Consider the following 15,487-nt stretch of genomic DNA (forward strand, 5'->3'; position numbering starts at 1 on the left):
AGAGAATGAAATTGTTTTCGGTTGCGGTACTGGGCCTCCATGGCATGTGGGACGACCAATTCCACATGGGTGCAGTCGATGGCACCAATGCAACCCGGTATGCCGGCAAGTGCATGGAATCCCACTTTTGTGTTGGTAATTTCCTGCTCCGAGCGTGGTAGGGAGATGTAGTCGTCTGCGTGCTGCAGGAGGGCATCGAGCACTTGCAATAGTGTCCGTGAGAACAGTGGCTGAGAAATGCCATGCAACTGTCCGACTGTGTGCTGGTAGGTGCCTGTGGCCAGGAAGTGTAGTACAGACACCACCTTCAGTAGGGGTGGGATGGCGGTTGGGCTATCTATCATGCTGACAAGGTCAGCCTGTGTCATGTCCACAATGGCGGCTATGGTGTCCCGGTCCAGACGGTAGAGGGTGTGGATCTGCTCATCAGTGAGGTTGAACGGATGTGCTCGGAGGCGTGGGATTGCGGGCTGCCTGCGTGGTGGTAGTGGCTGTGCTGGCGGCCCTTGCTGGCCCTGCCTTGCCCTCCTCCTCCTCCTGCGTCTCCTCCGTGCGGCCGGTTGTAGTTGGTGTTCGTCTTCTTCTTGGAGTTGGAGTACTTGCAGTGCTATCATGTCCCCCAGGGCCAACATCGCGAGTCCTGCCGGTAGCATTTCGGTGTGGTTGTGGGAGGAGACTGGCTGTGCAATTTATGTGTTATCAGGCTGTATGGCCTCCACCTGTGGTGATTCATTCCACCTGTGCAAACTGCTCTCCCCTTTGGCCGAGCACGTCCCGCGCACAACGCTGCAATTCGGGGAATGGCATCTTGCTATTGCAATCATGTATTTGTACCCGATGGCCGTGTAACATTGGTTGATATGTTCATTCTGCTGTGGTCCCATTGTTTCACATACTATCTGTGCAGTCGCGAACAGACTTGTGAAGGGTCAGTGGAACGTAGTACTCGAGTAACGGTGGGCCCTCATGCATCACTGTACCGAGTTGCAACGACGGGCGGGGCGTCCCATTTGTGGGTGAAGGCAGTTGCCATTTTCACACACAGCCGCACTCGATGGATTAATTAGTGATTTCAAACGGCCACAGATGCCTCTTCGACGTGATGTTGCAAATGAGGAATTCGAAGGGCGGCGCTTTCGGTTTTCAGCTGGCGGCGAGGAAATGCCCACAGGTCTGACTGCAAATATAACGTACTATTGTTCAATGTCCTTGGGACAGGGGCCATGGCGAGGATGCAATGATTGATATGAATGGTTTGGGATGCGCAATGGCGACGTGGGCGATGAGGCCGGACGTTCCCAAATACATGTTACTTCACTACACTGGAATTACGGGCTGGGGCACTGTGGATTTTGCAGGCTGCATAACGCACAGACTCAATGGATATTTCTAATGTTATGTGAGTAAATATTCAGGCGTTTTAATCCCGGGATGAGGGAATGATGAATGGATGCATGGGCAGGTGATTTGATACAGAGTTTGCCATGTACAGGGCTTCTTGGGATCTATCCGCCTCCCCTACGCTATGTGATGCAGGGCTGCCATAGTGGGGCCATCGTCTATCTGGCCTTGTTGAGCCCTCCCTGTCTCGACGCGCCCTCAGACACTTGTGTCCATGCACGTTACCAATCCCATCTGATGGATTCTGTTTTGACAGACGCATGCACAGGTACACTCGTTTGTGATGGTGTTTACACCTCGATATAGATAGTTATGAGTCGCAAGTGGTTTTTGGGTGGTGATGGACCTTTGGAGTGGGCTAGCATGCATATGGCTGTGGATTTAGTGTGATCATTGAAGTGAGTTGTTGGAATGTAGTTCTGATGGCCATTCTGTTCTTTTTCTTTTCTTTTGGTTGACAGGTATCTCCTCCCCTTTTGCCACTGCCATCTGTATGCCACTCCTGCAGATGGGTTTTACTCCCGACACCTGCTGCTTCGTGTTAATCAGTGGAGCAGCATTACGATCTTATGGGACGATCGCCAATGGGCCACATGCCCTTACGCAGTACTGGTGGCTCGGAGCAACATTTCGGCCTTTCAGCTGGACTAGTGCCTCCCCATTGGGACGGCCCTGCGGTTCTGTGCGCTTCCATGTTGCCTTTTCGTACGTGAATGTGGCTCTGTGTACCATGATGGAACAGGGCGTCACACAAGTAGTGGCTGGTCATTTCTTGCGGATGCAGCCCACAATGGTGAAATGTGTTTTGGAGTTCATGGCCTGATGGCTGTATGGGCTTGGTGATTTTGTTGTGCATTAAATTTCTATTCTGATTTGGCCCGTGTAGCGTTCTTCTTTGCAGGTGATGTGGCATATGCCTATTTGGGGAGCGATGTATTGTGAGGAGATCTGCATTGGGTTCCAGCTTCGGAGTTTAGTTGCGTGGTACTGTACTGGGCGCGTTTGCCTACGAAGCCCGTGAGGTCAGGGATGGGGGCTGCCAATATGACTGTTTGAATGTTGTCATGCTCAGGGGCGGGGGATTGGGTTTTGTGTGACAGATGCCGGTCAGCCAGGTGGACTGGTGGAATGATGTGATTTTCGGAATATTGCTGGTCACAGGTGCCTGTGTTTGCGTGCGTTTCTTGGTGGGGGACTGTGGTCATGTCCATTGGGATGGCTTCTGTATTCGTGCCATCTGTGCCCTGCAGCTCCCATTGGCCCCTGTTGTGTTTTTTTGTTCGTTGGCATGCATGGGTGACTTGTACATTTCACTGGTTGCATTGTGGCTTCATTGCACCTACGGGGAGTTGTACTTTGTGGGCAGGGAGCGGTGTACAGGCACTCAGTGGGGCCGTTTACGGTTGATTCGCGATGCCGTACTTCTCACCATGGCGGAATGGTACATTCCGCCATGCTTGATGGCGTTAGGTACATGTCCGCTAGGGTCGGAATTGGCGTACCCTTGCGCCATGGTGGTGTTTACGGTTTGGCATGGCGCGCGCGCGCGTGCTTGGTGCAGTTGGCGTTGGCGTTCACTACGGTGTCGCTAGTGGCTTCGTACTTTGCGGTGACGGGTCATAGTCGCACCGAGCGCTATTCGATGGCGGTATTGCATTTCCGCCATCGTTTTCCGAATTCCGCCAGGGTCGTAATGAGGGCCACAGTCCTCCGACGCCCGCTGAGGGAACAGCTGGCGTTGGAGGGTAACGTTAGATGAAAAGAAGCCGCGTTAAGTGGCAGTGCAATCAAGGTAATCAAAGAGGCAACTGACATAAATACGCATAGTCGACAGACTGAAACAATATGCCAAACAGTAAGGATATATGCAGTACCCACACTGCATATATATATAAGTAGATTAGAAGTAATGAAAAGTTCACTTATCTCTTGCTGTGAGTAGCAAAGAAAGAGGAAGTGGCACAGTGCTAGCTCCTATTTGGAGGGACTGCCTACTGCCCATTGGTTACCTCTGTCACATGTTTGCTGACCTTTTATGAACTGGCCTAGTCACCTGGAAAACTGAGTTTGTGTTGTTTTTTCAGTAACTTTGTTTGGATTTTACTTTCATTTACACATTTCTTAATGTTTTTTTCATGGGATTTCTGCCCCCTTGTCTCTTCATGTTTAAAATATCATGAATGTTGGGGCACAAATCTTGCTGCTGAGCTTTCTATATAATGTTAAAATAAAGAAAGAGAAGCATAATGTGAGCCTCCGTTCTTGACATAGAATTCAGTGCCTCTATTCCCGGAGCCCTAGAAGACACTAAATAGGCACCAACAGGAGCATCACTTTCCCTCTTCTCGTTGATCGCAGCTGACCAGAGCCACTGGTGGGGCATCCTTTTATACTGTGCCTGCACCTACTGGGGACCCCACAAGATGTAAAGATAAATCGTTCTGTAGAATCCCCAAACACCTTGTCAAGGTCCACATAGGAACCATGTGCTATGGGGTTGTAGGGTCATAACCTTGCTAAAAACCTAATTAAGGAGTGTTTTATGGGCTGCAAGACGATCCATCACCCTCCTGGTAAACATAAAATGGAGGGAATGCTTTGGGGACTGTAGGTTCATCACCCTCTTTGAATGTACAATAAGTACTTGAACACACAAACGGGGTGCTGATACTATAAAGGAACCTCAACCTCTGATTAGTGAGAACATATTATTGTCAGTCCTACAGTTGAATCTGTCACGTCTTACCTGACAGCTCATGGGCACCAAGATCCCACAACACGCTCTGCCTGAGCTTCTGCTCTTGGATGGTGCACTTCAAAAAGCTGTGAGCCATACAATTTAGATAATTTTTAATTTTATGTTGGGTGTCTTCCTCCCTACCTGGTAGAAGGAGGCACCAGGAACTTTCACAGTGTGGAAGCCCTGAGTCCTGTGACATGGTTATATATTTCCTAATTGAAACCAAACTGAATCCTTCTGCTCAGCCGCCTCTCAGCCTCATCTGCCAAATCCTGTCAGTTGCTCCTTCCGTCATTGTTCCTGGCACCTGCCATTCAATGTCCCATAGCAAATGATCCTTTTCTGTTATACAATCACTTGATACCATACAGCTCCCTATGTATGTGTTTCCCTCATCTCAGTCGAGACAGCCTGCCTAATGAAGCACAGTCCTGGAAGTCAGAAAAGGTAACCCATGGAACACAGTTATACAAGAGAAAAACATCAAAAATAAAACAAACGGGCTGAGCTTTGTCCCAGAATTACAAGGGGGTTAGCTAATATAATGGGTATAGTAACAAATTGACCAGAACAATGGCTTTAGAAAAGGGATGGTTAATTTGCTGCCCTTACTTGCTTAGTGATCTTAGTTTGATCTTAGGTTTAGACATGCATACCCTTCACTACTGAAATCCCACATAGACGACTCCCTGTCTTCCAAATGAGGATTGGTTTTACCTGTCCCACAGTTGGAGGATTATGCAATATGTGCCCCAGTTACAGGATGGGCCTACCTTTCAACCAGGTGTCAGATGGACCTACCCGTCTCTCAGTTAGAGTTTTGGCCTACCTGCCTCCAGGTGGAAGTTCGGCCTACCTGTCCCCCAGGTAGAGGTTGGGCCACACTTGGTTTACATGCCCAGTTGATGTCTTGTGTGTCCAGAGCATTGTTTGAAGGTCAGCCAGAGGAGGAGGCTTGTAGGGTGTCCCACTCCGGCCTCTATTATTGCACAGTGAGTCATCTTTTGTTGAGGAATACTTGGCCATCCTGTGATAAAAACAAAGCAACATTCTTTTCAGAACATATATTCTTGCTCCCTGCCAGCTTCAACCCTGCCTTTGCCTCATCATCTCTCTCATCCTGCTCTACCATATCAGGCACTGTTTAGATCTTTTTCCTTTACTTCTTTTCCGAAAGTTTCTAATTAAAAAACAAACTCCACATGAATGAAAACTCGGGACATACTGTGGTACTTGGTAATGGAGGAGAATGCAGTTACTGCTTCAGAAGCAGTGGCACTCAGAAGTCAGTGATAGTGTGGCATTTGTGGTGTTCCAAAAAAGAGAGCTGGCACATTGTGGTGCAGCAGTTGCACTCATTTTTCATTTAATGCTTGGCAATTACTGTGGTAGTGGAGCAGGAAGATATGCATTGGTGGGGCAATATCCTACAGTGGCTAGTCAGAGCATACTATTGGTGGGGGACCAGAATGGAAGACACTTGCACATGTACCGAATTCACACCAAACGGCCAATCAGAATATGCCAAAGACAAATGACCTTGAGGGACCAGAGCAGACAGATGTAGGAGCATTTGCACAGTGACAAGTCAGATTATGTGTTTTAGCCGAATTCCTGAGTGAACAAACAACACTGATGAATCTGTGAACCCCACAGGACAGTCAAAATACGCCATTAGGTGAGATCCTGTAATTAGTGCATAGTGATGCAGCCTCAGTGACATCTAGTGCCCTGTGAGCATTTTGCACTGGAAAAGATCATTGAGAGAGCCAATTGCCACCAGTAGGGCAGTGACACACATTCATAGGGCCTTAGTATGAGCTTGTCGGTAATTCTGTGATATTTTTTCAGAATTACTGCCAAACTCATTTACCCCTTCTGCCAAATGGTCCTGGTGATTTACTTTAGGATTAAGAGTGGCGGTAAAGCAGTGTTAATCCCCATTTTTGGCATCCAGGGGACACACGTTTCTTTTCAGATTTACCACTGGTGGCAATTCTGCTGCGGTAAGACAAATGAGTTTTGGAGCTGGAGTGGAACATTCACCTCTAGACACAAAGTTCGGTGGTGTTTTGTAAAGTTGGTGGTAATTCTGTTACCAACAATATAAGTGGCAGTAACAGAATTACTGCCACTAATTTAACTTATTATGAGTCCCTTAATGTCATACCAGCTCATATCTAGGCATGGAGATACACACCCAGTACTCAGTCAGTGTGGCATTAGGTGAGGTTTTGGAGGGAATGTCTGAGTGTGTAAAAATGTTGCCAAAAAGCACTCTGTACATATTATAGGACTGAGTTAATTTACTAATCTAACTCCAGTTTTCGAGGGATAGTGCTGGCTGGTGGTTAATTAGCTATTAGGAATAGATATTGTTTCAAGAACGATATTTATTCCACCAATATTGCACGTGAGTGTGCAGTGCATGTGTGTGTTTTTGTGTGTGTGTTTGCGCTATGGTAGAGAGGAAACCTATGACTTTCCATCACCTCTGGGCATCTCTGCTACTAGTACCTTATAGGTTGTGCATCTTTCAGTAGCTTAAGCCTAGTGTTTCCATTGCATCTCTGAAATCAAGCCTGTATATTTTCTTGCATGTCTGGTATAAATCCTACAGATGCTCCTGATTGAAGTATTGGATATCATAAGAGTATGCGAACCAAGAATGACAGTTTGGCACTGGTTTTCAAGTTCTAAAATGGGAGCCACCAGAGCCCGACAATTAGTGGTTGAAGGAATGAAAATGGGAGTCTGGCAGACGGCAAGTGGGCTTCTGAGGCTTAAGAATGGGAATCTGGGGTCCTCAGATTGGGTATTTTGGAGCATTAGAAGAGTGTTTATTTTCAATGTTTTGGGTTTCTGTTATTGGGAATGTGCAGGACCAAGAATGGGAGATTGGTGCCATAGAATGTGAGTGGCAGGGTCTTGGAATAGCAGTCTATGGCCCTCATTACGACCCTGGCGGTAAGTATCGGCCATTACCGGCATGGTGCAAATAACGTGTCCGTGCTGCCCAGAGACCGCTAAAAGCGGCACATTACGACTTCTCGGGCACGAGCATTGCGCCATGGCGGTAATGTAATCTCCGCCATGCCGCTAAAGGCCAAAAAAAATCCCACTTACTGGCATTGTATGCTGTGCAAATAGCACCTCCGCCACCCTAGCCATCGACATTATCAGTCACCGCTAATAGCGGTAACCACAATTAACGAGAACCTCTATTAGCGGCAACCGTAAACAAGCGGATCCAGAAGTAGCGTCACTGCACAGGAACGGGAAAGAGCACAGCGGGCATCTTTAAAAACACAATCCATTGCCATCCTCTGTTACCAGTGGACACCTGACCCCCATAACCTCCACAAACCTTCTACACCACCCATTCCACATCACAATGCCAAAAGTTCTGAAGAAGAGCGGAGATCGGCTGCGGCAGGAGCACTTTTCAAGGGAGGAGCTAACTATGTTGGCAGAAACCCTCCAAGAGCATGCTGATGTTGTATTTTCCACGGAGATGACCAGACCGGCGCAGCAGCGAAAAAAGGCCATATAGACCATGGTAGCCCAGAGGGTCAGCGCCGTCGGCACAACACCCCGCAATGCCGGACAATGCTGAAAAGAGTGGGACGATCTACGGCTCCGGGTCAGGAGCATACTGTCGGCCAATTGGAATCTCGGCATGGCGACTGGTGGAGGAGCTGAGTCGCCCATCAAAATACAGCCGTGGGAGGAGATATGTGCCGCCACCATAGGCACGGAGAGCATTGAGGGAGTTGGGGATACGGAGAGAGGAGCCCCAACATCAGGCGACGCAGGTAGGTGCCTTAAGTCCAACTATGCCAATCTCACCACAATGATGTCCAGATGGTTGGGAAGTGAAATGATGCCTAACAGGGTCCACAGGGCACATTAGCACAAGACTGCCTACAGGCAGTGCTGACCTCCACCTTGTACACATGCATAATGCACCCCCTTTCTGTAGCCACCCATATGCCTCCTTGCTTCTACCACCTAAGAGTGAGACAACCTGTATGTCACTGCCTCCAATGTGAACCATCTAGCAATCAAAATGAATGCAGCCATCACAATGCCTGCTCAATGTCCGTAGACCCATCACTAACCGTCTCCCTCCTTTGGTCCACCACAGGCTCTCATTCGGACAGTGCCGATGAAGACACAGGCACAACACCTGCCAAGAAGCCCAGGCCCGAAGAGCCACAACACCGTCCCTCCACCTCAGGTGGAAAAAGCAAACCCCCACAACAGGATAAATCCCACAGCATAGGCCACGGCACCGATGTCCAGCAAGTCAACCACTTTGGCGCTACCGACTTCAACCATCCGCCCAGTGGTGTCCACTGAAGGCACTGGATCTGCAGAAAGCAGCACCATTGGTGAGACTGCTGCCACCGCAGCTATCTCAGACAACGAGGAAGGGGATGTAGATATTGTTGTGGCTCCCCCCACTGGCCCCCTGCATTCCCCCTACCTGTCCCCGTACAGCCAGCATGACACTAGCATACAGGGGCAATCTCCTGGAAACTCTTGGCCGGCTACTACCTGCCCAATAGCAGGTGTGCAGGAGGGGAGCAGCATAATGGACATGCCACAACCATCAGGCACAGGCCACAACAGCCAAGAGACCATGCAGGAAATAATCACGCAGCAACAGCAACTTGCAGCCCTGTTGACACAGCATGTCACAGAATGCGCCACCGCTAGGGGAGAAATGTGCGAATGTGCTGATACTGTTAGGTCTGTCATTGAGTCCACTTCTAAGGACATTTGCGCCGAACTGGCCGTGGTGTGGCACGTACTTTCAGAGCTAGTCCAAACAATGCGGGATATGGGGGCATGTGACCAGCCCAGTTCCTCCTCGGCTGCCAGTTCAAACCGAACCAGTCCCGTCCGCAGATCGGGCAGGAACCTGCGGCGTACCGACAGGGGTGCACCAGGTGCCGGGAGATGGGGGTGCCAGTAGGCGCAGCTTCATGTACTGATGCCACATGATGCACTTATGCACAGTCATCCACACCATGTTATGGTGAGTAGAGGGGGGAGTGGGTGTGTTGGGGTTCAGAGGTGGGAGGTAGGAGTGGGTGTGTTGGGGAGTAGAGGGGAGAGGGGGAGTGGGTGTGTTGGGAAGTAGACGGGGGAGCGGGGAGTGGGTGTGTTGGGGAGTAGAGGGGTGAGGGGGGAGTGGGTGTGTTCAATTAGATTTACCTTTTCAATACACTTTTTGGTTATGCACAAATCACATGTGTGGACATTGCTCATTGCGTACCTGTGCTTTATTGGTGAACAGTCTACAGTGTCCATGTCCCTGACACACCCAATGCCCCAAGTGCCATCTCCATGTGACACCTCCATCCATTTGTGCTAGAAGAATTGGTTGATCAGAGTCCGACGCATGTCACGTCAATCCTGTGCATCTCTTCCTCCCTGAGGTGCTGCCCCATCCCCACCCTCCTCATCCTCTTCGTCAGGTAGTTGCTGTTCTACGTCAGGGGGAAGGGGCACATTCCGTCTGATGCACATATTGTGTAGCATCACACATGCCATGACAATCTTTGCCACCTTCTCATGGCGGTACAGGAGTGCCCCACCAGAACTGCTGAGGCAGCAAAACCTTGCCTTCAAGAGGCCAAATTTCTGCTCAGTCACCACACGGGTTCGTGTATGGGCACGATTATAGTCCTCTTCGTGCCTGTTCTGTGGGTTCCGGACTGGGGTAAGGAGGCACCGCTTCAAGGGATAGCCTGCATCACCTGCATTTGGGCAACAATGTATGTGTAAGTTAACTCATCATGTTTGACCTCATTAAGTGATACCATGGCATGCATTTGTTTCTTCATCTCAACCCCAATTCCATGCATGGATGGAGTCACACGATGAGACTGCTATGTGTGTATTCCTCTTATGGACTGTTTTGCATGTCATTGATTAGTGTGCGCGGGGGGTCCAGTTCCTTGTGAGTGCACATGCACTGTATCAGTCCACGTCCGTTGTTTCTGTGATCTTGCAGATGTCCACTTATTTGTATGCTGTCATCCTGGCAACGTTGATGTCAGCCTCATGATGCTCTCACTATGCACAACAAATGGTGTCATGCAATTTAGTTGGGCTTCTGTGTCAGTGTAGCGGTGTATTGATGTATTTGACCCTCATGTGACTCCTTTGTACGCAGCAATGGGGGACTGGCCTTTCAGTTCATGGTGTTTTGTGCTTTGTATTGGCTATAGTCGTTGATTGTGGCTGCATTTCGTTGTGGGTGATGCAGTCGGATTTGGTACAGTGCACATGCAGATGTCCGTGGGATGGTTGGGACACCGCTTCATTCGCATGGTAAGGCTGCTTGCATCTTGCATTATGTGGTCAGGTGTCAGGTCCAGTCTGGGTGGATTTTGGGGTGTGAGCTTCCTCCATTCCCTCTTGCACTCGCAGCTAGGTTATGTATGCATCTCTCCCCCCCCCATCTCAGCCAGGTGAAGTATGCATCTATGCCTCAATCACCTACCTGCATCAAATTTCCATGAGCCTAACATGCGACTCACAGAGAAGCCAGGATCTGTGCCCTGCATGTCTCTCCATGTAGTGTGGAATCGTGGAGTTCCGCAGGACCATTGAATCATGGGTTGATCCGGGGAATCAAGCACAGCAATGTGTGATGATCTTGTTTGAGTCACATACCATTTGCACGTTGATTGGTTGGTATAGCTTACGGTTGCGGTACACTGCCTCCACGGCATGTGGGACCACCAATTCCACATGGGTGCAGTCGATGGTGCCAATGCAACCAGGTATGCCGGCCAGTGAATGGTAACCCACTTTGGTGTTTGAGATCTCCTGGGCAGACCGTGGTAAGGAAATGTGTTCGTCTGTGTGCTTGAGGAGGGCATCAAGCACTTGGTTCAACGTACGTGAGAATAATGATTGTGAAATGCCATGCAGTTGCCCCACTGTGTGTTGGTAGGTGCCTGTGCAGGAAGTGAAGCACAGTCACCACCTTCAGTAGGGGTGGGATGGCGGTGCGTTTTTCAATGAGGCTGACTATGTCGTCATGTATCATGTCAACAATGGTGGTGATCAGGGGAGTTGCTAGGTCTGGAAAAGACTCGGGGCTAAACTTATGTCAGAACTGTTGGGACTGGGGACTAGCTAGTCTTTTGGCTGTAGCTCCTGAAATTCTATCCGGGGCTACAACCAAAAGATCAGGGGCTATAGCCCCCTTAGCCCCCCCCTAGCAACGCCCCTGGTGGTGATGGTGTCCCGGTCCAGGCGGTACAGGGTGTGGATCTGCTCAGCGGTTGAGTTGAATGGAATGGCTCTGATGCGTGGGATTGGGGGCTGCCTGCGTGGTGGCACTGGCTGTGCTGGTGGGGGCATACTGGCCCTGTCTTGTCCTCCTTCTCCTCTGTGCTGTCTGTTGTTGTACTTCTTGTAGTTGTTGTAGCACTTCCACTGCAATCAGGTCCTCCAGCCCCAGCATTGCTAGTAGTATTGGATTTATTGTGGAGTGCAACTGTGTGTGGGAAGGGGTGAGGTGTGCTCCTTTTGTGCTTGCCCAGCCTGTATTGCCTCCACCTGTGCTGATTGTGTGCACCTGTGGCAGCTGGGAACACTGCACATGGCCATTTACGGTTTGTCCGCGATGGCGGTGTTAGCACCATGGCGGTAAGGTACTTTACGGCCTTCACAAAGGCGTTATTTCCATGTCCGCGTGACTCGTAATGTTCCCAACTTAGCGCCATGGCGGTATTTATGGCATGGGAGTTGCTTGCCCGCGCAATCAACTTAGAGAGACTAGAGGTAATATTTTCTACGACCAATAGTGAACAGCCCTCTAAAAACAGAACTTTTCAAACAATACACAATGTTCACTCGGTCCCTTGCTTCCCCAAGTCCATAAAAGGTTGAACCTTACTGTGTGAGATTAGTAGCCATTAAATTCTCATAAACTGTACCACATATTATCAAAAATAGTTATTTATTTTTCATGTTTCAACAGTAAAAAAGCTTTTTATCGTTTTTTCTTTTTTTCACAGCTCCATTAATATGGAGAATTGTTCAAGTTGTATACCAAATCACAGTATCTGCGACATTATCATACATTATCGCTGTGCACATTTAATCTCATGTATCTTTTGACCATTTAATATTTTACAAAATGAATTTCTTAATCTGGATCTACGAGGTGCTTACCTCTATCATAGAGCCAAACAACTTAGTCCGTAAAAACCTTTCACTTTGTCTTCATAAAACCCATGCTTACTTTTATACAACATTCAAACCATACCCGACATGTTTCATTCCTTCCACACTTTCACACTAATAACAAGGAAATTCTTCAGGGGTAAACATTTACACAACAATCAATTAAATGTACAATCTTGATAGTCTTCTTGTAGACCTAATCTCTTGTGGGAAACCACTTTCTATAGGATTCCATCACACTTTTCTTTAGGGTCCAACTTTGACAATGGATAAGCTGTGGAAAGCAAGTGTGGGATAGACGAAATTTAGTATTCGAAATATCATCCCGGTTGACATTTTTATTATGCACAACCTGCTATGTTTCGATCATCAGCAGAAGGGTATCATTTTTTAGATTGTCACCTTCTTTACATCTATCATGGCATCACATCTCTGCCCCTATTCAGCACCTAGGTTTTTCTAAGACACAGTTCAACACGGGTACACCTCTGTGTCTCCCAACAGTGATTAACAACATTTCATTTACTACATTGTGGTCTCTTATGATCTTAGGCACCTTACTAGGTATCTCACCAATCAATAGTTAGTAACAAGGTTACTACGTGGGGTGGCGGAGTAAACCTCAATATTTTTACCTTCAGTTAGCTGACTTCTTTTTGTGTGTCTTCTTTATCGGGTTCTTCTGGTTTTAAATTCAATTTCCAAGGCCCTCTAATGGTGGGATTGCATGACTCTCAAGCGGATGGAAATCACTGGGATCGCTGGGAGGCGTTCCTGTAACAAGTAAATTGCGAGTGAGCCAACTTACACAGCTTAACTTGGTCCTTAATCTATTACCCAAAACATCGTACTATATACCCACATGTACTCCTTTATACTAACCTAAATTAATGGTTTGACGGATTCCTATTTTCTATCATCAATTGGCTTGACGTGTAGCACTTCTTTAAAATCAGTCTTCTTCCATTGTCCCAGGGGAAACACAGCTCAGTATAGTGTGTTCTGAAGCAATAGAAAGAGAACACGTCAGGTATTTGGCCTTTGATCTCTAACCCGTTATATAATATGAGAGGGATTTAACATGTACCCTAAGGTTCTCTGCTCTTACCTTCACAGGTGATGCCCTTGCCACCTTGTCTGGAGTTAGGATGGCTGCTCTCGTCAAGCTGTCCGGCACTCTTTCCGTCGGGTCACACTCCTTTCTCTGGTCGTCGGCCGTTCCCTTCTGCCTTCACTGGTTTGTCCTGCTGTTTTATTGAATTTCAGCGCTTGAATTTGGCGCTTTTAACGGCACCGTTTATTACGGTGCCGCTAATAGGGTTATCTCGGGTCATAATCGGCCCTAGTGGTAGGCGATACCGGTAATCCTTTACCGGTATCGTTTTTTACTTACCGCCAAGGTCGTAATGTATGTGTTGAAATGGAAGTCTGAGTGTCTGACAATGGGAATCGGAGTAACCGAGAAGGGGAGTGTGCATGCATGATAATGTGATTCTATTGTACTAAGAATTAATTTGAAGGCAGGCTTTCTTGAATGTTACAATGAGAGTATGAGGGACTGGGAACAGGTGTCTAAGTAGCTGAGTATTGAAGTCTATGGTCATGAGAAGTGGAGTTTAAAAGCCTGAGAATTGCAATATGATGCCTAGAACGGTGTTCTGCAGGACTGAAACTGGAGTATCTGAGAATGAGAGCTGGTAACATTGGTCTGAGAATGAATGCCTAGAGCCCTAAATTAGAGCACAATGGTCTTAGAGTTGACGATTTGGTCTCTAATTGGAATTCTGAGGTTGATGCATGTTGTATGCACTTGTCTACATTGAAAGATTTACAAGCCCAGTAAAGCTATTTAAGCCTACAATATATGTGAACGCAATAATGTTGGGTTTGACACATTTTAGCAAACACAAATGACAACCAAGCATATGTGAATTCCTTGCTATCAGATACAAAATCATTGTGCCTCATTACAAGGTTGGCGGTCCGGTAATAACGATAGCGGTAAGGCAATACCGGCATCGTTTACCGGACCGGGCCATCACGACCTGCAATGCCAGTTTGACCGGCATCGACACGGACCAGCTGTGACCGTGCACCTCCGTACTGGATTGTGCCGGACACGCAGCTGCCGTGCCAGTAACACCGGCCTGCCGCAAGGAAGAGGACATTACGAGTCACACGGAGATGCACTTACCGGCATCCAGATGGCGGTAAGAAGGGTCACCATGATGCCGTTAACACCGGCATCACAGGACAGGCGCTAATGGCAATCTGCTGTGCTCAGACCTGTCACAGGTGCACACAATCAGCACAGGTGGAGGCAATGGAGTCTGGGCCAGCACAAAAGGTGCACACCCACACACCACGCCCCTTCCAATACCAAAATGATTCCACTAGCTGTTGCAATACAGGGGCTGGAGGACATGCCTGCACTGCTACTCCTTGAGCAGGCAGTACACCAGGGATTACAGAGGAGACGCAGGAGGAGGAGCAGGAGGGTGAGACTGGCCCAGTAAATGCCACCAGTGCAGGGAGTGGTTCGCCGCAGGCAGCCACCATTCCCTGGCCTAAGGGCCAGTCCTTTCGACTTAACCCCTGCACAAATCCACACCCTGTACCGCCTGGACAGGGACACCATCACCACCACGCAATGTAGGATCCCCTACATGATGACCTGGTCAGCCTGATCAACATTCGCACCACCATCCCCCCTGTGCTGAAGGTAGTGAGTGTGCTCCACTTCCTGGCCACAGGCACCTACCAGCACACAGTGGGGCAGCTGCATGGCATCTCGCAGCCATGTTTTTTCTGGTGTGCTGAACCAGGTGCTGGATGCACTCCTAAAGTGCCTACATATCCCTAACACGGACTGCACAGGAAAAGGTGCTCAACGTACTGCATTTTTTGGCCACTGGGTCATTCTAGCAGACAACTGCCATAGTTGGTGGCGTCTTACAGCCCATGCAGTCACGCTGCCTACATAAGGTGTTGACAATCATGACTGCACGCTCCTCAGTCCGCAGGCACAAATACATGCCCAGAACACCTGCAGAAGGGCAGGCTGTGGTCCAGGACATTTATGGGGTGGCACACTTCCCCGAAGTGCTTGGTGCCATTGATTGCACCCATATG

The 15,487-nt window shown here is 48.6% G+C and overlaps 1 protein-coding gene across 2 annotated transcripts in view; it reads right to left on the reverse strand.

Annotated features, from left to right (window-relative positions):
* The window catches only part of DUSP13B (dual specificity phosphatase 13B), a 582,782-nt gene that overhangs the window by 388,899 nt on the left and 178,396 nt on the right, over window positions 1-15,487 (reverse strand). For both annotated transcript variants that reach the window (XM_069610969.1, XM_069610970.1), the window contains exon 2: window positions 4,998-5,168. In XM_069610969.1, coding sequence (XP_069467070.1) covers window positions 4,998-5,167 — 170 coding nt within the window. In that variant the 5' untranslated portion in view covers window position 5,168. The remainder of the gene's footprint in view (window positions 1-4,997; window positions 5,169-15,487) is intronic.

The sequence above is a fragment of the Ambystoma mexicanum genome, chromosome 8, assembly GCF_040938575.1.
Source record: "Ambystoma mexicanum isolate Mex_15411 chromosome 8, UKY_AmexF1_1, whole genome shotgun sequence".
Taxonomy (NCBI): Eukaryota; Metazoa; Chordata; class Amphibia; order Caudata; family Ambystomatidae; genus Ambystoma; species Ambystoma mexicanum.